Source organism: Cercospora kikuchii (genome assembly GCF_019650295.1).
Source record: "Cercospora kikuchii DNA, contig_00001, whole genome shotgun sequence".
NCBI classification, from domain to species: Eukaryota; Fungi; Ascomycota; class Dothideomycetes; order Mycosphaerellales; family Mycosphaerellaceae; genus Cercospora; species Cercospora kikuchii.
The window spans coordinates 2,782,158-2,805,157 of NW_025408582.1; the positions used below are offsets into that span (position 1 = coordinate 2,782,158).

Here is a 23,000-nt window from a genome sequence, read left to right on the forward strand (position 1 = left end):
CATCGGTGCCCGAGAACAAGGGCGTCTCATGACCGCAACTTTCTGCAACGGTTCGCAACTCTGCTCAAAGCCTTTGAAACAGCTTGAAAGCCCTTGTGTTTGCGCGATTTTGCTGAAAATGCTTCGTTGCGATCCATCGCTTCGAGAAGAGGAGCGGGAGAATCCGGAACCGCGTCCTTCTTTGCTGGGTGATGAAGGACCTCTAGTATTGGATCATGGCGAGGCAGAGCTGATGGTGGCGACTTCCGGATGGCTCCCTCGTCCGCTTTCGTTTCCACTCGTGGAGCAAGAACAATACATCGTGTGGCCTGTGCAGTCTCAGGAACTTCAACTTCTCCTATATGCGATGATATTGATGATCCACACGAGGAGCTGAAATCTGAAATGCTTCTACAGCTACTCGCCGAACTGTTCGACCAAAGAGAGGCTAGTCGGTCAAGATGCACTCTGTCTTCTGCGCGGAACTGCATATATGCTGCGCCTGTTGCTGGCGAATCGTATCGACTTACGGCGGTGAGCGGACCAAGAGTGGCTCTGTACCGACGCCGGCGTTCCACTGCAGGATCCTGCATCGAGCTTGCACTCATAGAGTGATTCAAGCCTTTAGAGCCAAAGGGGTCAGATTGACGTCTTTGTAAAAGCTGTTTCGCGGTGCCGTCGGCCGATGTTCCAGAAAGCAGGCGCTGACTTAGACGTTCCATACTCTGGAGTGTGTTGCTTCTCATGATCATCACAGTGCTTTGCAAGCTCGTGAAATCGGTCTCGCCTTCGGAGCATCTCGCCTTTTGCAAGGCATTGATGACTTGTACTTGTAAGTGGACCATGATTGCGCTGAGCTCTGACATGGCGATTGAGTCTCCAATGGCGAAACGTTTGTGCAGTTGACGTTGTCGCTCGTTCATTCCGGACTGGCAAATGTTCGCAGCATCGAACAAGGCATTCTGTAGCGTCTTCTCTCTCACCGGGAGCTCGTACTCAGTCTCTGCGAGTCGCCTGCTCCCGAATCTCTGCTCCCACGTCGCTTCTAGAACCTCGGCCCCGCCACGAAAAGCCGAGACAATGGCGATAATGCATTGCTCGACTCCTGCCATGGGTGGCATGTCGAATTTCCAATTATGAGTGCCGGTTCTTGGTTCGGAAATGTGCTGGCGATCGGGTCGTGATGTTGAGCAACAGGTCTTGCATGCAGATCGAGGAGCGGATTCTCTGCGATCGTATAAATGTACGGTCAGTATCACCTACCTGCGAACCCCTGCGAACCAGTATGCACTCTGCCCAAAGTAGTGGCTACATTCTGAATATGGCCAAGCTCTGTGGGACAAGCACAATTGCTCTGCGGCTTAACCTCGAACAAGTGAGCACATGAATCTGCTCCGTTGAACAGTGGTACTCGTCACCACAAGTCGCGTCTGACGTGTCTTGAGATGCATCGATGTCTCCGCTATCCACATGCTGTCTCGATGTAACATGAGATGTGGCCTTGTCCGAACAGGTCGCACACGGCATCGTGGTGCTGTAGTTGCGCGTGCGCCCATTGAATTGTCGTGTAATCTATCTCGTGCCTTGATTGGCAACTTTTTTGTTGTCGCAGCAGGTTCACTTGCAGAAACAATTGTGAAGTGGGAGTGGCAGGAGGATGGGATGTCTTGGCATGGAACCGCAGCTCGCCCAGCCTGTTCTGGCAGCAGCAGCAGACATGTCAAGACGTGAACAGCTTCCAATCAGCCCACATCATGTGTGAGTCCATGCTTCTTACGCTACCGGAAGAGCTTGTTGCATACATTGCCGACTACATTCCCGTAGACAGCATTGTGAACTTTGCCCTGTCATGCTCTGCTACGTTTCGCCACACCAAGTACCGGCTCGCACGAAATCAAATTTTTCATGCAGAGTCGCGGCTTCAGCATGACAGGCAGCCGCTGCATGCGTCTGATACGTTGCGTCGCGCTTTGAGCGATCCAGACACCATATGGCATCTACGGGACTTCGAATCATGGGGAGTCAGACCTGGCTTTGGCAAGTGGAAATCATGGTCATTCCAATATGACATTCCGGACGGTTACAGCATCGAGCCCTACGAAGACCACTCTGCACTGGATTCAAACTTCCACAAGCCATCTGAAATGATAGTGTACAGAATGATCATGATGGACAAGCTCCACATGTCTGTAGAAGAAGTTTACAAGTGGACAGAGAGAATACGAGACGGATGGGACGAGCCAATAAAGGGCATTTTGTTCGCGATTGCGCCAATGCTTGATCGCCTCAATTTTATTGCGTATGCTTTGAGATAAGTAGACCTGCGCTTTGGTATACTGACTGTTGGCACAGGTATGATACATGGCAGAGCAGCGAGTTTCAACCAGAAGATCCCCTTGATTTCATTTGTACGGCCATTCGCTCTGTGTACGGCTCTCTGGAGATCGGCGCGGTTTGGCCTCCTGGGTTTGCCTCACTGCGCGAGGTCTCAATTTGTAGCTCGACGCAGCTCCGACATCCTCACGACGCGTTTTATGCAAACCCGTCGCGTGTTGCTCCCCTCTTCTTGCTGCCGAATATCAAGATACTTCACCTATCACTGATAGGATACGAAGAAGACCCGGATCCAGACTTCTTTCTGCCGCCTGGCAGCTCCTCGGTCCAGGCACTCTGCTTTTACTGCGTAGACATGACTCTGCAAGCACGCATCAAATTCATTCAGGCATGCAGGCGACTACGCTCCTTCAAATGTGTCAATTCGAGTATGGGAGCTTCAGGGGACTTCGATTTCTGGCGTGCACTGATCAAAGTGCATGGTGCATGGCTTGAGAGTCTGTCTATGGATCATTACCAGCGGCAGACGCCAACGCTTTCAACCAAATTTCCGAAACTCAAACACCTTGATTATTTGAAAGGCATAGACTGGGTCAGAGAATACATGGTGTTTACCGATAGAGTGGCTTTCCGATGTTCCCAACCCCCATGCAAGCTGGAGAGCGACGGCGATTGTGACGACGCTAAGGCACACCCATTGGACCTTCGAGAAGCACTGCCAGCCACAATCGAGCGTCTGGGCTTAGGAATGGTTCCGGGCGGCATGTGCGCCCAAGATGTGAGCAGAGAGATTCTCAGCGCATTGGCAGATCTTGCAGAAGATGAGCGATTCACAAATCTCAAAGAAATATGCCTGTACGATCTGAAGCCTAGCAGTGACAGCACTTTGCGTCCGAGCCCAAACGCAGATTTCCTCGCTCGGCTTCATGCACGGAATATCGAGACTCATCTGCATTGCGATCGCGTCGAGCACATGAGGATGCACAGAGATGCCGATCCTCTCTCGTCCACAAACAAGACAGAGCCCTCTATATCGGTTACGGACGAGACATGAAGGACGTAGCTGGAGTATCGAGTGCACGGTCTAGTTGCGAACAGCAAAATGGAAACTCGCAAGTAACGACAATTGTTGCTCTCTCGCCACAACCTTGAATATGGGACTGTCCCGCTTCGCGAGACCGAGTGCCTTGCATACGCCGCGGGAATGCGGAGTCACGAGGAGTGAGGAAGTACAATACTTCAGCCCACGCGCGAAGCATGCCGTCTTGATCACATTTTCCATTTTGCTGCCCGGCGGGAGACGCTGTCTATATTCCCGGCATCAAACTCTACCAGCTGCATGCAACAGGTACTCTAAGTCGCCACCACAAGACAAATCTCGTCCCGATTCGTCTTCTGCCAAATGCTCAAACAACTCATCAGTGCCATAATGCCCCATCCGGCTCCAAGCTCACCAGTTGCACCAGCACCCTTGAACTGCAACTCTCCGACCCCATGTATCGTCTTCCAGCACTTGGCCCGGGTCCAAAGCGCAACGACCTCTGGCGATAACGATTCTTCCGCGGGCGAATCGCTGCCTGACGAAGCACCGTCAACGCTCACATCGTTCACTTCCTTGCTCGCTCTCATCTCCGTGCTCTCCAACGACGACAGACGCACAAGATACCAACTCGTCGACCGAATCGCAAGATCCTTCGCCAACTCCCCCTTCGATCGCCGCCACTCGAAGTATTCGGTCTGGCCGTTATCGACCTTCATCGCAAAGCGCCACTTCTTGTTCGAACGGGTTGTGCGTCGGAAGACTTCTGTTCGAGATTCGAGGTCTGGCTCTGACAGGGTAATGTGGTACTCTGTCTTTCGATGTCGTTCTTTGGATGATGTTGCGAGATGGTTGCCGTCACTGTCTGATAAGATCAGATCGCCGTAATAGCATTTGGGAAGCGTAATGGTATATTGTGGTGATTCTGATGTGGAATCGGGCTCGTTGATTGCGAGAGCTGTTTGTACGCCCATGGCGATGAGGTTCGATTTCCAGGCATTGAGGTGGGTAACTTGTAATGTCGAAGGGAGAGAGGTGCTGGTCATTGTGCTGTGAGACTCTTGTTTCTCCAAATTCTTCTAGTTATTGCAAGATTTTGTACGACCGCATGTCTATGGAACCGAATTGAAATGATTACCGTCCAGCATATCTATATATCTGCTCCACGATGCCACAGCTGAATTCAGCTACGCCACTGACTGCATATCCAATCTGGCTCGCATTCGCATGGCTCATGCCACGCAATACCGCATCGTCACGAATCAGAAATACGCTCACAGCATATAGACGACGGTGCAGCAGCTCTGCACGATCCTACACAGCCACACGATACCAAGATATTTCCTAATCGGGCACTAGCGCCAAATCCTCTAGGTGAATACGAAAACGAAAAGCTACGTCACTGGACTTTGCAGTGCTTGGAAGGCTTGGAGAAGGATCGAAGGATCGATACTCGCAGACAGGACCACGTGCAATCTTCACTGCCTTCTGCATTCGACGCACATCATTGGTAGCGTATTCGCATCTGGACCCATTCTGGATCGCATAGCCTGCTAAATTCATTTCTGGCGATGCCGCCAAGGTAAGCTTCGCTTCGCCAGCTACGCGGCTGACTATGAGACATCCTGCTGCGGAAGTGTATAAGACTGGCATTTCCAGTGCTCGTGATGTGTGAAGAAACCAGATCAACAGCTTCAAGGCAGTGGACGACAAAATGCACAAGCTTACCTTGACCGCTTCTCTCTTTCTATGCTCGGCGCCATGGGGACTTGCAGATTTTATTGATATCCCCACCTATCCCACTCCAAGAGACCTCTCGAGCGAAGACAGCCTGGTACCTGGAGCGTGGAAGAACTTCTCATCGATCCTAGACGCACACCTGCAACAGAATGCATCCATTGGCGCGACAAATTATCTGGCGGGCCTCGAGAACGTGACATTCTCCGTGGGACTTTTCTCCCTCCACGATCCAGAAGCGACCACACATCAGTACCACTACACGTCTCCTCAGGTTGCCGAATCAGAATTTGGAACCAAGCAGGTCGACGCAGACAGCATATATCGCATTGCTAGCGTGTCGAAGCTCATAACCGTGTACACTGGACTGCTTGAACTAAGCGATGAGGATTGGGACACGCCACTTACTGAGTACTTTCCCGGCTTGAAGAATGTCTCTGCTAAGACGCACCTCCAAGACGCGCCTCGATGGGACGCCATAACTCCCCGGGCCCTATCAAGCCACATGAGCGGCATCTCAGCAACTGGCATACTTGCGGACTCGTTACTCGGACTGATCAGCGCGGCCGTGGCTCAAAACGCCTCCCTCAGTGGTCCAGATTTGCAGGCGGCTGTCGATGCTCTTGCAATAGCGTCCGGCCTCCCACCTCTTCCCATCGAGACGCTTGGGTCTTGCGCATTGCTAGGATGCAACAACTCGTTGAATGAATTCATCAATTCTTTCAAACCGTATCCTCCGGTCTTTCAGCCATGGACAACTCCTGGGTACTCGAACCTGGGCATGTTCATTCTAGGTCAGGTCATCCTCAACGTGACTGGCAGGAGCTATACAGACTACGAAAGTCTGTACGGGGAGGCAGTCTTCAACCATTTGAACATGTCATCGACTTTTGTCAATGCGCCAACAGCCAGTGATGCTACTTTCAATAGATCTGTGATCGCTGGCCCTGTGCCGAACAATTGGGAATTCCCACTGAGCGCCCCCACTATTCCTTCGGGCGGCATACTCTCCACTCTGAATGACCTCAACAAGCTAGGTGTCGGCATTCTCAACCATACACTACTTTCTGCCGACGCCACCAGGAGATGGATGAAGCCGGTCACCCACTCTGCCAGCTTGTCGTACTCGGTCGGCGCGCCTTGGGAGATCGTCCGCTATTTGAGCCCTTCTAGTGGGAAAGTCATTGATATCTACACCAAACTTGGCGATTCCGGATCATACACCTCCATGTTGGCTTTCATCCCCGAGTATGACGCAGGATTCTCTTACCTGAACGGCTATTTCACCGCGCCGGGTACGGACGGGCGTTTGCAGGATAGGGTCACAATGGGTACCATCAACGAGCTTGTGGAGATTGTGTTGCCAGCTCTTGAAGCGCAAGCCGCGAAGGAGGCCGAAGCGAACTTCGTGGGCACATACAGTGCTGGTGACGGAGCGAATTCCACTCTTGTTATCGCACAGCGCACGGAGACCAATATTACGTCTGGAGAAGGCGCCGGCCTGTATATTGAGCAATGGATCTCCAATGGTGTAGATGCGCTGCCCACCTTCGCCGGTCAGGTCCCACGTCTTTTGCCCGCGATGCAACACGACAGCGCTTCTCCAGACGAAGTGACATTCCAGGTTTCTCTATCCCCGCAATGGAGCACGTACGCAGCCGCCGGGCTGGGGCCATTCACTGGCTTCTATGACAGCAACTTTGCTTGGGCTCTGTTTGACGGTAACGAGTACGGCGGACGATATGGCGGGCAGGGGATTGGGACGTTCGTGTTTGAGCTGGACGAGCGGGGGCGGGCAGGTGCGGTGACCAATGCGGCCACAGGCGCGAGAATGGGACGAGCAGCGTGATTGTTGGTCGTGCTTGTCAGCATATCTGCGACAGCGACATGGGCGCGAGTGAAGGATGTAGGGCCAGTGTCGAGGATATAGACGTTCGTGGCTGGTGTTTCGAGACCAGTCTGACTAAGCATATATTGTTGCCTTCCAGCTGAACATCTCGTTTCTTGCTTTCCACGCCGCCGCGACGGTGATGCCTGCAGCGTGATTGGTGAGGCAGCATACCTTGTACATGGCCGGGTGGTTGGTGTTTGCAGGCCGAGCAGTGGCACTGTTGGCAGGTGTGGAAGGTCGTGTTTGGGCGGTTTCAGGGCGATCGGAGAAATCCCGACTGCCGGATCGTGTCTGCGTCTGCGTGGGCTTCGCAAGAACAAGGTTGCGGTCCAGCCCTGGGCAGCGCCTCGTTATCTCAAACAGCGACCTCTTGTGCTCCTCACTGGGCCTTCGCAGATTTGCACCAATTCTCTCACTCTTCCGACGCAGCAATATGAGCGTGCGCCTGGGGCCCGCCAGCGTGCAGCAGACCCTCATCGCAATCCAATCACAGCCTGCGCGCGCCAATCTACGATGATACAGCTCGGCAGCAGAAGAGGCATCGCGACCAGCATCACCCTCGTGCGCGGAACGCCGCTGTGTGACAGCCTTATGCATCCTCCGGCGACATGGATGGCTGACGGCGCTGTCCACCCAGCTGCGCTGCCGTGCGCGGGAGTCGACCTGCGGGTAGGGTCCTTTGATTCATTTCCTGCACACACGCCTCGTGTTGTCCTGCCCGCAGAGCGCGTCTGGAGCGAAATGCTGCGACCAAGCGATATCCACTGAAGCGCCTAGCCATGCTGCTGTCCGTCCAAGATTCGCACTCTTGTCTGTCTGATCCCCCGTCCCACCGCGCTCTCTCGCACCTCTCTCATGTCAACCGATTTTTCCTTATGCGCTTCTCTTTCGCTCATTAATTCGTTTCTTTCTGCTATTGCCTGAGCCGCACTGCTGCATATGAGCTAAACCGCACATGTTTTGATGAACTTCGTCACAGGTGGACGGGCGGATTGGAAAGTGGCAAACTCGAGCTACGAACTCTAAGAACAACCCGATCGGGAATCCGCAACTGCTGATTTGGAGGCCCTTCTTCGTTCCGTAACGCGTGTCGCAGGTCTCGTTTGGGGTCTTAAGTCGATATGCCCTTTCTCCAGCGCTCTGGCTCAAAGCGCGCAAATCGTCGCGGGACTTTGGACGACCGCACGAAGATGGAGAAGAAGGCCAGGAAGTCGGCCACTGCCAACCCACATGGACTCAACGATCAAATGAATGATACGATGATCGCATGCAAATGCAGCATGACAGACCGACCCAAGTCTGCAAGTGCTGAGAGGCGACGGCTGCAGCGCAGTCGTCCACCAATGCACGCGAACACTAGGACGTCCGAGGATGCGAGTCCGCTGCCCAAATGCAGCAGGGACCTGGAACAACAAGTGAGGACCATTGAATACACTGCTGGACCGGACATATTTTCATTTCCGACACCCTCACCTCGCATGCCGCCCCACAGCGCAACGATCAATCGACGCCACTATATGACAGGCTGGCATTCAGCGTCGCCTCCTGTCGACTCGCCACAAGTCCAGTCACCGGCTGAGACACCTCACATCGGAATCGCGCTTGGAAGTCCGTCGGAAGCGCACCCAGCGTGGGGCAGATCGCATACTCACGACGCGATCCCGTCTAGAAGGACTGCTGGGCTACCACCTTCTCGATCGCCGCCACCCATACCACAGCCACTGAGAACAGATACTATGATCTCGGTGCCGAAACAGAAAAAGATCTCGAGCTGGAAAACATTCAGCAGCCTCTTTCGCAGCAAGACTACCTCTGAGCCCTCTCATAAAATCAGGACTCAGTCTCCAGCAGATGCTGAGCCAGCCAACCGTGATGCCCCGCTGGCAGAGCTTGAAGCAGATCCCGCACCAACAGCCAGATCACAAACACCTCTGTCATGCTTGTTTGCGCCGAGTCCTGGTATGTCAAAACGTCGGGACTCACTCGATGAGGCACAAAGCAGAGCTCCTTCTAGACAGGAGCAAGTGTTCGACGCTGGCTATCGAACTTCTGCTGTACCGAGGGGTCTTGCTCTGCGGGCGAAGGGGGGCACACCGAGCGCATCTCCTCGCGTGAGATCCCATGGAGTGTGGCGCGCATCTCAGGATGCATTCGGCCAGGCTGAGCGATACAATGAAGAGCCTGTGCTTCACGACGAGGCCCGCGACCAGGTTTCGGAGCCGGCACTACCGACTCCTCGACTTGACCTTGATCTGCCTGGAGTGGAGTTCCCGCGATTCAGTATCATGTTTGAAAAACAGCTATCTCTCAACTCAAGACCCTCAATTTTGGAGAGGAGACAAAGCAGGCTGCAAAGGTCTCAGTCGCAGAAAGGAGGAGAAGGTGGAGAAGGCCTTCAGGTTGGTACTCATGGCGCTGGAGTCTCGCGCAGCATGACCTCACCATCATTCAAGCGTCCGCTTTCAATTCTCGTGAAAGCAGAGCAAGCAGCGAAAGACGAGCCAGAGACAGCACTACAACGGATGCGATTGCCTATGCGTTCGGTGACGGCGCCAGTGGGAGCCACGTCACCTATCGCGGCTGCATTCATGCAACCACGCCAAGGCACGCAGTTGAGCAGCTCACCTGAGTCTCAAGGCTCTGCCTTCTACAGCGAGAATTCGCTTCCTCCGACACCTACAACAGCCACAACTTGCACGGATACTGAATCTGCTCGACGCATGCTCGTCGATGCCGAACCCTTCTGGAAACCTCCACCTGTGATGCGAAGCTTTTCTCACCCTGCCCATGTCAACATCGATCATGCCTTCGCCGACGAGGATGAGCAAGCGGTGAGCTATCGCGACGACGAGCCATACCCTCGTGTCAAGTCACCGGAAGATCTCGAGCGACAGATAGTCCAGGTGAGCGTCGCACGGCAGGTCAGTGTCAGTCGCGCCAGGACGCGAGTTATGAAAGCTATGGAAGGCAGCGCAAGGCCAGCCGCAGTTCCTTTACGGCCACGAATTATCGAATTCTCAAAGAATCGCAAGTCCGCTGCAGGAGTACTTGAGGACGCTTCAGCGGATTGCGAAGATGCTATGCCTGAAAATGCTGCTGCGCATTCGCGAGCAGCAAGCTTGGCATTCGACGGAGCGAAACGAAGGAGCGTTATGAGCACAAAAAGCGCTAAGAGTGTTATGGAGCAGGATGTGCCTGAAGTCCCCAGTCTAAAGTAAGACACAGGCAACAAGAACTCGGTTATTGTGACTGCGGATGAGGCCAACGAGTCAGGGAGATTCAGAGGCTAGAGGCCGAATTCCCGCTGTGCGATGAGTCATGATTATATTCTTGCTGCAAGACAGCCATGTTGAAAACCGTACTGCTGAGTAGAGTGGCTACTCTCTCTTCAATAGCCATTGGAAAGAGCAGTGGTTCGTATTCTGATTGGGGAGAATAGAGAAGAGCTCACATTTCTTGCATATCTATATATAGAATGTCTACCTCCTATCTGAACGATATTTGTGCACGCAGCACTTGATTAGAACTAACAGATGCATTGAACGTTCCACATAGTAGGCACATGTTGTGCGCCGTTGATATGTCACAAGAAACGCACACTGATGCGAATGCAGCCAACAGCTGACCCACGGGCATCGGCCCGAGATGTGCCGAGTCGATCGGCATTGGCGCAGCAGGAGCGCAAGCTTGCGAAGCTCACCCGCAGCTTGACCTCAGGTCACGGACAACCACGTTCTACAGCCAAGCTTCTAGCGACTTGGTCTTCCTTTGTGTCCACCCAGTTCTGATGGAACGCGCATGATTAGGATGGATGAGCCCATGCCGGACGCAGGCGCAGCTCTGCCTGCAGAACAAGCTGGAGCAATTCCAGAGGATCGCAGTCAAGAGGAAGCAACTCGAGATATCGATGCCCTGCAGTCGGACTCCACAGCGCTCTCTTCGGTGCCGCCGACTGATTCGGAACATAAGGAGTCTGATAACATCGTCGTCGCATCCAGGAAGTCGTCATCAGGCGCGAATGGCGCGAACGCAGAGCAGCAGCCAACCGAGGCGATTACGGAAGCCAGTGAGGAAACCTCTCGCCCGGCTGACGCGGCAATCCTGGATTCGACAGCAACAGCTACAGCTCAGGAGCCTCCTCTGAGCGCGCCGACACCAGATGGGTTCGTAGTTCCTGCTGTGCCAACTAACGGAAGTGCAAACAGCACGCCAAGAAGTCGAGGACGGGGTCGCGGCGGTCGACCTCGAGGTAGCCGCGCTTCAAATGTAGCCACTCCACACGGTGCATCCGAAGATTCCATACTCGTCAACCCAGATGGCACTCCCGGCTCTGGACGGGGTCGCGGCCGAGGCAGAGGTGGTGGCCGACCCAGAGGCAGCCGGGCAAGAGGAGGCGGGAGAGGTGGCAAGCGGAAGAGAGACGGGGACGAAGACGAGGATGTCGAAGCCTCCGATTCCAGTGTTGAGATCACACCTGTAGCTACAGAGACACGATCCGGACGTTCGATACAGAAGCCGACGAGCTTTGTGCCGCCACCTCCTTCACCGACCACGAACAAACGAAAACGCCCATACAACTATCGCAACCCTCAAGCTGCAGTCTGCAAAGTATGTTTGCGTGGTACTAGTCCTGCCAGCAATCCTGTTGTATTCTGCGATGGGTGCAATGCGCCTTACCATAGGTGGTGTCATAAGCCGCCGATCGAGCAGGTTGTCATCGACAGGGAGGATGCAGAGTGGTATTGTCAACCGTGCGCAGCAGCAAGAGTGGTGCCAGTCCCTGTCACTGAGGTGGCAAGCTTCGTCAGCGTCACTGGAGCGAGCGAGGATCAGCGACGCAAGTACTTTGCTGCTCTTCCGTCAGGTTTTCTGGTGACGTTACTTGTCAAAGCTACGACCTTCAGACCTGATCTTCCGGTCTTCGATCCGAAGTTCAAGGAACTAGTGGCGGCCTCGCAGCAGAATGGCCATTCTGATGTCAACTCCACTGCACCTCCGTTGAATGGCAAAGAGCCCATTCGCCAGACTGCACAAGCTGCTGTGGCCACCTCGACGGCCAATGCTGCAACAAGCAATGCTGCCACGGCATCCAATTCAACTGCCGGCGCGACACGACTCACTAGTACCGCACAATCTCGTATGCCCGCAAGCAATGGGCCATCGCCCGATGATGCGGCCTACACAGACGATGTACATCCTGAGAACTACCCTCGTCCTGGCCAAGGACTGATGAGTACTTTGCCTCCCGAGACCGAGGATCTTGAGTGGCTCGTCGACGATGATGACAGGAATGGTGTATTTACTCACTTGTACCACGAACCGACAAAGGGACCTCCTCCGGTTGCTGCTGCACCAAGCAGTAATGATGGCTTGGTCTGAAAATCGTGTGGGATCGGCGTTGGCGGAACAATCATGACAACTTGTAACATTATGAGGGCTTCAACGCGATATGATTGGTGTCCAAAAAGACAAGACTTTGTTTCGTTCGAATATACTGTATGAATATAAAAAATTCTGCTACAAGCCCTCAGCTGCCATCCTCGTCCGTTGAAGACTAACGCTCTGCTGGTCGTCCTTGGGGCTTGGAAGCCGTAGTAAGATGCTCATATATCTCCCCCACCTTCATAGGTCTTCCTGCGAGTCTTCGCAATTCTTCCTCGCGATCCTTCGTAACAACGAGTTCCACCTGACTCGGCTCAAGCCCAGCCAACCCAGCAGCCATCATCATGCACTGGGTCTTGACACCAAAATCCCCGCCAAAAGCCCCGCAACCCCAAGGCACAATCTGGATTCTCATCGCCGCTCGATCGCAAATAGCTTTCGCTCCAGCGAATGCAGAATACAACTTTCGCACCTCTCGTGCAATATTCGCTGGTCTGAGATCGGGAAGGGCGCCATCTGCGCTGTCTTCGATATCGAGTTCTAGGGCGTCCACGACGATGTAGTGGACTCGTGGTCGTTCTTCAGGGTTAAGCATTTTAGTCATTTTGGCTTCGCGGCCGTGGCCTGACCAGGAACTGTGGGCCCAGAGATTTGATGTGATGACTACTTCGTCTGGTCCTAAGACGGGTTTCAATAGTGATACTAGTGCCAGAGCTGGAGATTGGCCTATGAGTCGTTCTTCTTGCGTGCCGTTTGGGCCGGGTCCGGGTTGCGAATGAGCGGCGACTAGTAGATAGCGATTTGGAGAATAGTCTGGTGGGGAATTCTCCGAAGGTGTTTCGACAATTCGTATGGAAAGGTCTGGAGCAGGAAGATGTGAAGTTGTGAGATCGGGCATGTTTGCTGAGTTGTGGAGATGGAAGGTCGCTTCGCCGTCTGGGTCAGTCTTGGTGTATCCTTCTTCTGCGAAATGTTCGAAGAGTGTTTGAAGGTATGCTTGTGCTGTCTCTCCAACGTTGGAAAATAGTTCCGCGAAGCCTGGGCGGCCCCATTCATTGCCTGGAGGCTTTGATAGTGTTCCGAGAAGCATGTGTGCTAGAAGTGTATCGACTTGCTTTGAGTCCAGTCTAATGGATGCTGTATCTGCGCATAATTGTTGTAAATCACCGTCTGCAAAGGCACTTTCTGGTGCTCCAATGGCAAGGGCATTACTGCATACTGCTTTGCCGAACTTGAAGAGGTTAGTCACAGTCATCTTGCTGGAAGCGATCAAAGCTTCGACACTGGTCGTGTCCAATGAGCCATCTTCATGCAGACTGTAGGCGATATCCTTCAGCAAGTTGGCATAAAGTCGGCAGAACGCTGATCGATAGGCCTGTTCGCTGCGGTGCTCGTGTTGCCCTATTGACGATTCCAGCTCATTGAATGCAGACTCCGCAGTGCGTAAAAGCTTCTCCAGAATGCTATTTTGGTTCACAACGTCCTCGCCATCGTCCCAGATTCCGAGAGGATCGAGACTTGTGCGTGAGGGGTGGTTGGGCAGAAGGTAATGTGACATCTCGGCTTCCATTGATAGTGATCAATCTATCATAACATTTGACCCTGGTGAAGAGTCCGCAAAAGCCTCCCATGATAAGCAACTCCTCAAGCTTGACTCACACAAAGCATCCTCATGCTTCGACTTTATGTGGTGGCAGTGCTGACGAACACAGCCTCACTTCTGCCCTGTGTAGCATAGGATTTCCGATGATGCAGAAGCACAGTTTTTCTCGTCCGACGAACTGAACCGCCATTAGCGTGAATTAAGCGGTCAACGCTGCCTGCAGATGGCACTGGGCAGGTTGCCGTAGATGGGTGCTTGTGTTAGGGAGGTTGGCGGATTGTGCTTTGCAAGAACCACCCAATGAGAACCGGACGGCCCGCTGCGGACACTAACGGCTGTTCTTGGGGGTTCGAGCCCCTTGCTAATTTATTTAGCCATTGAATTGGATTGGAATGGCAGCCCGGGTTGTTGAATATCCCCCGATTGTAAAACGGCACTCCATCACGAAGTATGTTATGCTGAGTACCTGTGTGGATTGTCGGAGTTCAGCCCATCCGTATCAAAAGGGGACAGAAGGTCATCACTGGGTTCGAAGCACGCATGCGGAAGAAGGGCGAGAACTGTGGAGGGCGAGCAAGAGTTTGATCGTGGAAGCGATTGAAGACGTGGTTTGCATGCGACTGTGCTATGCTGGTATCATGCCATGACACTTTTTCCTGCGCCAGACGTTCCGTGATATCGTACTTGTCATCATCCCTCCCAACGCCAAACTTGAATCGCATCACTTCCATTTTTCGAGGACAGGACATCTATTTCTTCTTTGCCTCCTCCTCGTCGGCCTTGGCCTTCGCACGCTTCTCGCGCTTGCCCTGGAGACGGGCGTCGGAGCGAGCAGTACGGAGCACGCGGTAGGCGTTCTCGGTCTGTGGGTAGTCGGAGATCTTGCCCTCCTTGATGACAACCTTGTTGTCGATTGGGAAGGCCTGCTTGGTGTGCTTGACCTTACCATCGTGTGCGGTCTCGCCGATCTGCTTGGCAGCATCGACCTCGTCCTTTGCGGCGTCGCCCTTCTTTGGTGCCTTGAGCTTGCGTGGGAAGAGGACAAGGCGTTGCTTGTACTCCTTCAGGCGGGCGACATTGGCGGCCAAAGACTCGTCGGAAAGGTTCTGACGGCGTGGGTCGACGGCGATACCGATGGTAGGCGCAAGCTTGCGTGGAATGCCAGCCTCCTGTTCACACGATCAATATCCATTCATTCCCTAGCGTTTTTGCTGTCCATCTCGTACCTTCAGCTCAGCGAGCGAGAAACCACGACCAGCACGAACACGGCGGTTGTACTTGATGGTTGGGCAGCGGACGACAGGCCTCAGGCGGTCCACTGGGCGTGGAGCGACCTTAGCGGCCTTCTCCTGGCGAGCATTGCGTCTGCGCTGCTTGCGGCCGGGCTATATCGAAAATTCGAGGTCAGAACTCTAGGTTCATGCAGTGCACTGCAGGCGCGCCAGCATTCAGGATGAATGGGGAATTACCTGGTCGAAGTGCACGCGGACACGGCGTTGCCAGTCCTTGCGGAAGTCTGCGACAAGTCAGTTGCTGCCTCTGCGAATGCGCAAAAATGTGATGTTTCGGCCTTACGGTTGTACTGGATCTGCTGGTTGTGCTTGATCGCCTGTGTGAAGGTCAGTCATTGTCCCGATGAATGCTTCAGTGCATCTGCGCATACCATTTTGTCGGTGTTGGGCGAAGTCCAGTTTGTGCAGTCGACGTGACCTGTCTTTCGTCAAGAAGAAGTTCGAGCTGCAGAAATCCAGGTGTTCGTGCGCTTGGCATTTGCAGTCACATGACATTGCATCGGCTAAAACAAGCCGAGAGCCCCGATCACTGCGACGCGCTAAGTCGCGTTTCGTGGAGAGCAGAGCGCGACTGAGTGGTCGTGTCCCGCTCGCCGTTCCCTTTCTACACAAACACCACTCTCCCACCATCCATTGACCTTCACCACAGGACTTTGCTCGGCACGCATATGCAGAGGACATTCTTTGACAATGGCACCCTCCAGGGCAGATCGTCTGGCCCAGCTACGTGCCCTGCGAGCGGCTGGCAAGACCGCGTTCGACGACTATGAAGTGCAGGAAGCCGAGTCCATATACGAAACGGTCGACGACGAGGGATACAAAAAGGTCGTGCGGAGTCGATTGGACCAAGACGACTTCGTGGTAGACGATAATGGCGAAGGTTATGCGGACGATGGACGCGAAGACTGGCAAGACGAAAGACAGCCCATGTACGACAGCGAGAGCGAGGAAGACCTGCCTAAGAACAGCAAGGCCGGTACGTTATGCTCAACTCATGCTATAAGAACACCACTGACGCGCGTTATCAGCCAAGCGGAAGCGAGAGGAGGATGCAGAGCGACAAGAGAAGCTCAGCAAAGGCATCAGCAAATACTTCAACCAAAAACCGACTGCTGCAGCACCGAAGCCGAAACCCGTTCGCACGGCCGAAGATGACGACTTTATGGCTGGTCTACTGGGTGAAGTTGACACAAACATTCAGCGGCCAGCTCCATCTTATGGCAAGGCAATCAAGAGCAATGATCGCCGGAAAACTCGAGTCCTGTCACCTCCCCTGGAAGACAGACAGACAACGCGCCCCAAACGGCCAGCGGCAGATCAACATCTGCAATCGTCTCCTCCCACGGCCCATGTTGCCGACGACGACTTCCCGATGCAGAACGACGACGACGTGCCCATGATGAGCGACCCACTGCCTTCATCGCCTGTTGCAAAGGTAGTGGAGCGTAAAACTGCGATCAAAATGGAAGAGCCTGAGGAGGAAGACTTGATGGAGATCGCAGAAGTCAAAGGCGGTTCGAACTTGAAGAGTGCGAACGTAAATATCCGTGGCAGTCGACCTGCACCGAAGCTCGCAAAGGCATCTTATCCTACGCCCGCCAGCTCATCACCCACTAGGCCTGCGGCTGATGAGGTCGACATGACTGCAATCAACAATGTGGCGGCCAAGCTAAACATCATGAGCAGTCCTGCGCACGAACCTGTCATGGCTGGCAAACTCGATTCCAAGGATGCTCTAGAAGCAGATGGCTCACTGAACTTTTTCTGGCTCGATTACACTGAGGTCAATGGCAGCCTATGCCTGTTTGGCAAAGTGAAGAATCGTCAAACAGGCAACTACGTCTCCTGCTTTGTCAAAGTTGACAATATCCTTCGGAAGCTATACTTCCTGCCACGAGAGCACCGCCACAAACATGGCCGTGATACCGACGAGGAAGTTGACTTCAAGGATGTCTATGAAGAAGTTGACGGCATCATGTCGAGACACAAGGTGACAATGCACAAGATCAAGCAGTGCACGCGAAAGTATGCATTCGAGCTGCCAGGAATACCGAAAGAAGCAGACTATTTGAAACTCCTTTACCCCTACGATAAGCCAGCATTGCCGGTGGATTTCAAGGGCGAGACATTTTCGCACATTTTCGGCACTAACACAGCGCTCTTTGAGCAGTTTGTGATGTGGAAGAATATCATGGGACCTTGCTGGCTCAAGATCGAAGGTGCCGACTTCAATGCCGTCAACAATGCCTCTTGGTGTAAGCTCGAACTCCAAGTCACGAAGCCCAACGGCATTACTACTCTGGGCGAGTCAGACAATCTCGAGGCTCCTCCACTTACCATGATGTCCATGGCACTACGAACAGTGTTCAACCAAAAGGAAAACAAGAACGAAATCTTAGTTGCGAGTGTTCGGATCTTTGAGAACATTTCTCTGACGGATACGAAGCCGGCCGAGCAAATGCCACAGCGCGTCATAACAGTGATGCGTCCATACGGAGACGCTTATCCTATGGGCTTCAAGCCTCTCGCAGAGAAAGAGAAGCACAAAATTCTCATGGAGAGAAATGAGATTGGTCTTCTGAGCAAGCTGCTTGCCATCTTTCAAATGCACGATCCGGACTGCATCATCGGACACAAACTGGATGACGTCGACTTTGGTGTACTGCTCGCACGCATGAGAGAGCGGAAGACTCCTGGCTGGCATCGAATCGGGCGACTAAAACGTGGCGACTGGCCCAAGAACGTCGGCAAGGGAGGCGGCAGCTACTTCGCGGAGCGACACCTCGCTGCTGGAAGACTTCTCGGAGACCTTGCCAACGACATGGGCAAGAGTATCATGACCGGCTGTCAGTCATGGAGTCTTGACGAGATGGTCTCGTTACATCTTAGCGGACACTCGCGCAAGGAGATGGACGCCGAAAAAGCTCTTGCGATGGCACAGTCCGGCGTTGGACTGATGAACTACGTGAAGATGTGCGAGGTAGACACATTCTACACCGCTGCCCTGGCCATCAAACGACAGCTTTTGCCGCTGACGAAGGTGCTCACTAACTTGGCTGGTAACTCGTGGGCCAGGACACTTAGTGGAACCCGTTCTGAGCGAAACGAGTACATTCTACTGCACGAGTTCTATCGCAACAAATACATCTGCCCTGACAAGATCTTTGGGAAAGGTCCTTCGAACAAGAAGATTGAAGAGGGTGAAGAGGGAGAAGATGGCGCTGACACCAAGAAGAAGGACAAGTACAAAGGTGGTCTGGTGTTTGAGCCTGAAAAGGGTCTCTACGACAAGTTTATTCTGGTCATGGATTTCAACTCACTTTACCCAAGTATCATCCAGGAGTACAACATTTGCTTCACAACTGTCGACCGGAGCGACATCTCTGAGCAGGATGAGAAGGTTCCTGAGGTCCCCGAAGACACCTCTAATAAGGGTATCTTACCGAGACTGATTCGGACCCTTGTGAGCAGACGACGAGAGGTGAAAAAGCTTATGAAGGACAAGTCTGCCACAGAGGATCAGCTTGCAACATGGGACGTGAAGCAAATGGCATTGAAGCTGACAGCCAACTCCATGTACGGTTGTTTGGGATACACCAAGTCCCGTTTCTATGCTCGGCCACTTGCTGCTCTTACAACATCCAAAGGACGCGAGATCTTGCAATCGACCAAGGATCTAGCAGAGTCACAGCATGCTCTCCGTGTCATCTATGGAGATACTGATTCTGTCATGATCAACACCAATGTTGACAACATTCTTGATGCGCTGAAGATGGGGAAAGACTTCCAAAAGAGTGTCAACGAGCAATACGAGCTGCTGGAGATTGAGATAGATCATATCTTCCGACGACTCCTGCTTCACGCGAAGAAGAAGTACGCAGCGATTCAAATGGTCGATACCGGCGACAACACTTGGAAGGAGAAGCTTGACGTGAAAGGTCTCGATATGAGGCGACGAGAGTACTGCCAGCTCTCCAAGGATACTTCAACGTAAGTGCGGCGCGCCTGATACTGCCTGTAATATGCTAATGATGTTGCAGACAACTTCTCAACTACCTTCTGTCCGGGGAAGATCCGGAGAAAGTTGTATCTCAGATTCATGATCACCTGCGAGAACTCAGTGAGAAAATGCGCAACAATGAGATTCCCACTCACAAGTACACGATATACACGCAATTGGGCAAGGATCCGAAGGAATACCCCGGCGGCAAGTCTATGCCAGCCGTACAAGTGGCTCTCAAGCGCCTAGCCAAAGGGAAACAGGTCAAGGCCAAGGACGTCATGGCCTTTGTGATCTGTGGCGACAGCGAAGGAAATCAAGAGAAAGCTGCGCAGAATGCCCACGAGTTGGACGAAATTCTGGCCAAGGATAGCGGGCTCACTCCAGACGTGCAATACTATTTGCACAAGCAGATCCTGCCGCCAGTGGAACGTCTCTGTGCTCCTATCAGTGGCACTGATATTACAAGACTGGCAGAGTGCCTTGGCCTAGACACTTCCAAGTACCGCATCAGTGGAGCTAGCAGGTCCGCTGAGCAGAGCAACGAGATCACAACCTTGGAGAGCCAGATCCCCGATCATGTTCGATTCAAGGATTGCGAGCCTCTCAGTTTGCTGTGTCTCGGCTGCAAAAATCATTTCGAGTATCGCGGACTGAACTACACTGCTCCGGATAATGAGCAACCGCTCGTGCCACTCGGGGTATTGACAAATGGTGGACTCGCATGCCCTCGCGCGGAATGCAAGAAGCGTATATCAACGCTAACGCTGACAGCGCAATTGGAGAACCAGATCCGGAGACATACTTCTCGCTACTACTCGGCCTGGCTGAAGTGTGATGACCAAGCCTGCGGAAACCGAACACGACAGATCTCAGTCTACGGACATCGGTGTCTCGGCCCCAATGGCCTCGCCTACGGCTGCACAGGACGGATGTCGTTCGAGTATAGTGAGAAGGCATTGTACAACCAGCTGCTCTACTTGCAAGGCTTGTTCGATGTGGACAAGTCTTTGGAGAAGATGGGCGCTGCAGGACCAGTCAAAGTCGAGGGCGAATCGAAAGAGAAGGCGAAGATCCTCGCTGGGATGAATCGTGATCGGTTCGCGGTTTGTTGGGATGTGGTGAAGGCGTACTTGGATAAGAGTGGATGGGGTTGGGTCAGTATGGATTCGCTGTTCGGGTTTGCGATGAAGTGAGCGGAAATTGCACTACTCGTAACTGAATGACTGGATGTGGATATTGGAGGCGGTTACTATTGAATACTGCGTGATGAATGGCGCTCAGAGATATATCACGGCTTTGTGGAAACTACTTCTTCACTGTCAGTTCTGTTCCATTTTTGTTATCGCTTCGTCGTGAGTGCGTTTTCATTGAATGTTTGTTCGTTGCTGATCGATCCGTATATCATTACACATATCTTGGTCACGTTCTTCCGTGTTAATCTTCCAAAAGTTCTAGGTGTCTCGTCGTACATCACAAAGTAAATCCTGCAATCCTTCACCGCGCCCGCCTCGAAGGTCCAATTCCGAGTACACTTTCATCACCCAAGAAATTCGGCACAAGCCCAGGGTCGTCCATATTCTGCCGAGCAGACTGCCGTGCTCTCCGTCTCCGACCTGATTCTCGATCACCCCTCCTGCCCATTGCCGCATCACCAAAAGTGCTCATAACAACATTGGCAGCATTTGCGACGAAATTATCGTTCATGAAATGTCCTTGGTCATTGTTGTGGAGCCCCCAAGCTGCTTCGTGGGCTACTCGATGTCGGCTTTGACGCGGCTCTTCGTCTTCCAGCTCAACTTCGACTTCCAGCAAAAGACCAAGCTGCATTCTTCGGGCAAGTTCGGCATCGAGACGTTCCTGACGTCGACGGTGTTCCATTTCGTCGTTGTATGTTCGCTGTCGTCGGTACTCGGCTACGTAGCCTCCTGCAGGTTGCTGTGGGTCTCCTGGTATGGGAATTCCGGCTGCGTTCATAACTCTTCTGTATACTACCTGAATCTCTTCGGGTACTCGCATGTCGTTTAATCTGTCGGCGCTTGGAAGGTCGCGGGCGTTGAACCAGGGACATTCACATGTTTTCCATTTGGATCCGCAGATCATGCCTGTGGAATGTTAGCACATGATGGGCACGACGTGAAGTGGGGAGACTAACAGAATTCAGCGGTGCAACGACAAGTCATGTGGTTGCAGCCTTCTTTCAGCTCGATCATTGCATGACAGTTGTAGCAAGACTGCCAGCCTTCCTCCTGTCCTTGTTTGACAAGTTTGGCAATCTCTGGATCTTTGGGACAGTCTGCGGATTTGTGCATCTTTGCACTGCATGATGTGCAGACCTTGGTATTGCACCTGGGACACACTCCATACTTGCGGCCTTTCGTGACATGGAAGTGAGATGGCTTGATCCATTCCCCACATTTCGGTGTCGGGCAATAGACTCTGTTCCTGGTGTGGTACTCCTCGTATTTCTTATTCCACAGTACTTTGAACTTTAGATCAAATAGCCTGTCGACATGCTTTAGAGGGATGTGCTCCTTGGTACAGCATCTGGGAGGCATGTGTTGAGGATCTTTGACGGACATTTCGAACACTCGCTTCAGACATTCGTGACACATGCGGTGACCACAGCTCAATTTGGCAGTCTTCGTAGACGGTACATCGTCTGAGCCACATGTCAAGCACTCCACTAAGCGCGGAGAGGTTCGCGGTGGTTTCGTGGAATTTCGTTGTAGCAAGGATCCCAGGAGGGACGACTGTTGTCTATCTCGCCTCTGCGTCGATCTCGCAGGACTGGAAGGCTTCTCGTGATCCTCCGGTATTGCTTCCAGCTTGTCCGCACTGGTGATACCACCGGGAATCGAGGATGGAGCGCTCAATGTCCTCGCTGGCCGCGAAGGAGTGCGCAGCCCTACTTGCGATATGCTGTCCTCCGGTGTGACTTCCTCGTCTGAAATGCCTCTGCCTACATCAGACCTCGCTCTTCGCATCGCGGTCGTACGCTCGATCGGCGCGTAGACATTCTCGGCAGCAACGCGAGCTTGCTTGCTGGCTTTGGCAGTCGTCCGTGTGGGATTCTTTCTCTTCCTTCGCGCAACGGCCACAGCCCGGGGCATGGATGCGGTTGATGAGGCCGTGGACTTCGCTGACGATTTGATCGACGATCTCGTTGGCGGCTTGGTCCCGAATATCGACGACAATCGACGTCGCTCGTCTGAAGGCTTGCTGTAGTACTCGGCTCGTTTGCGTCGCAGCTCGTCGATATCAGGCTGCGCCGCCACGGCTTCATCGTCGGGCGTGTGCTTGTCCTTCGTCCTTGTCGACGACTTCGGCCTGCTCACCCGGGCGGACTTGCTGCCGCGCCCGTTGCGCCCCAAAACGCTCGCCAGCGCCATGACGCTGCCGCCGTGAGCATTTTCTGGTTCAGTCGCTGCACGCGGATGGTGTGACCAAAAGAGTAGTGAGCTGGCAGCTGCATGTCTCTCAGTGGCTGGAGACGACGCCCAGCCGACCAGCCGCTAAGTCAGGCGCAGGGTCCGAAGTTTGGGAGAATTTTGGTCAATGCGTGGGACAATGCCATCACATTGGCTGTGCGATATCGCTCTTCACACTGACGCATCGCTCCCCACGGACCTTTCTCTGCACGCATTTGAATCCAGCGAATACACTGAGACAGCCGAAAAAAGCATTGGCATCAACGCAGCTGCTCGGCTGGGCATCCAGAACTTCCGCCTAGCCATCGTCGA

The 23,000-nt window shown here is 53.3% G+C and overlaps 10 protein-coding genes across 10 annotated transcripts; 5 read left to right on the forward strand and 5 right to left on the reverse strand.

Annotated features, from left to right (window-relative positions):
• Positions 1-26: 26 nt before the first annotated feature.
• Positions 27-1,100, reverse strand: CKM354_000105100 (uncharacterized protein; the record flags this gene model as incomplete). The annotated part of the gene is made up of 1 exon (XM_044796160.1): positions 27-1,100. One exon carries the CDS (start codon positions 1,098-1,100, stop codon positions 27-29), a length of 1,074 nt encoding a protein of 357 aa, XP_044652095.1.
• A 633-nt stretch (positions 1,101-1,733) lies between these two features.
• On the forward strand, positions 1,734-3,367 carry CKM354_000105200 (uncharacterized protein; the record flags this gene model as incomplete). Its single annotated transcript, XM_044796161.1, has 2 exons — positions 1,734-2,278; positions 2,332-3,367. The coding sequence occupies 2 exons, from the start codon at positions 1,734-1,736 to the stop codon at positions 3,365-3,367; spliced, it is 1,581 nt and encodes a 526-aa protein (XP_044652096.1).
• Positions 3,368-3,666: 299 nt separating this feature from the next.
• Positions 3,667-4,398, reverse strand: CKM354_000105300 (uncharacterized protein; the record flags this gene model as incomplete). The annotated part of the gene is made up of 1 exon (XM_044796162.1): positions 3,667-4,398. One exon carries the CDS (start codon positions 4,396-4,398, stop codon positions 3,667-3,669), a length of 732 nt encoding a protein of 243 aa, XP_044652097.1.
• Positions 4,399-5,066: 668 nt separating this feature from the next.
• CKM354_000105400 (uncharacterized protein) lies at positions 5,067-6,938 on the forward strand (the record flags this gene model as incomplete). Its single annotated transcript, XM_044796163.1, has 1 exon — positions 5,067-6,938. The coding sequence occupies one exon, from the start codon at positions 5,067-5,069 to the stop codon at positions 6,936-6,938; it is 1,872 nt and encodes a 623-aa protein (XP_044652098.1).
• Positions 6,939-8,101: 1,163 nt separating this feature from the next.
• On the forward strand, positions 8,102-10,198 carry CKM354_000105500 (uncharacterized protein; the record flags this gene model as incomplete). The annotated part of the gene is made up of 1 exon (XM_044796164.1): positions 8,102-10,198. One exon carries the CDS (start codon positions 8,102-8,104, stop codon positions 10,196-10,198), a length of 2,097 nt encoding a protein of 698 aa, XP_044652099.1.
• A 589-nt stretch (positions 10,199-10,787) lies between these two features.
• On the forward strand, positions 10,788-12,359 carry CKM354_000105600 (uncharacterized protein; the record flags this gene model as incomplete). The annotated part of the gene is made up of 1 exon (XM_044796165.1): positions 10,788-12,359. One exon carries the CDS (start codon positions 10,788-10,790, stop codon positions 12,357-12,359), a length of 1,572 nt encoding a protein of 523 aa, XP_044652100.1.
• Positions 12,360-12,534: 175 nt separating this feature from the next.
• On the reverse strand, positions 12,535-13,932 carry CKM354_000105700 (uncharacterized protein; the record flags this gene model as incomplete). The annotated part of the gene is made up of 1 exon (XM_044796166.1): positions 12,535-13,932. The coding sequence occupies one exon, from the start codon at positions 13,930-13,932 to the stop codon at positions 12,535-12,537; it is 1,398 nt and encodes a 465-aa protein (XP_044652101.1).
• Positions 13,933-14,714: 782 nt separating this feature from the next.
• Positions 14,715-15,631, reverse strand: CKM354_000105800 (uncharacterized protein; the record flags this gene model as incomplete). Its single annotated transcript, XM_044796167.1, has 5 exons — positions 14,715-15,134; positions 15,192-15,350; positions 15,435-15,481; positions 15,541-15,574; positions 15,629-15,631. The coding sequence occupies 5 exons, from the start codon at positions 15,629-15,631 to the stop codon at positions 14,715-14,717; spliced, it is 663 nt and encodes a 220-aa protein (XP_044652102.1).
• Positions 15,632-15,947: 316 nt separating this feature from the next.
• On the forward strand, positions 15,948-20,453 carry CKM354_000105900 (DNA-directed DNA polymerase alpha catalytic subunit POL1; the record flags this gene model as incomplete). Its single annotated transcript, XM_044796168.1, has 3 exons — positions 15,948-16,233; positions 16,286-19,247; positions 19,298-20,453. 3 exons carry the CDS (start codon positions 15,948-15,950, stop codon positions 20,451-20,453), a joined length of 4,404 nt encoding a protein of 1,467 aa, XP_044652103.1.
• A 301-nt stretch (positions 20,454-20,754) lies between these two features.
• On the reverse strand, positions 20,755-22,649 carry CKM354_000106000 (uncharacterized protein; the record flags this gene model as incomplete). The annotated part of the gene is made up of 2 exons (XM_044796169.1): positions 20,755-21,362; positions 21,413-22,649. The coding sequence occupies 2 exons, from the start codon at positions 22,647-22,649 to the stop codon at positions 20,755-20,757; spliced, it is 1,845 nt and encodes a 614-aa protein (XP_044652104.1).
• Positions 22,650-23,000: the final 351 nt, after the last annotated feature.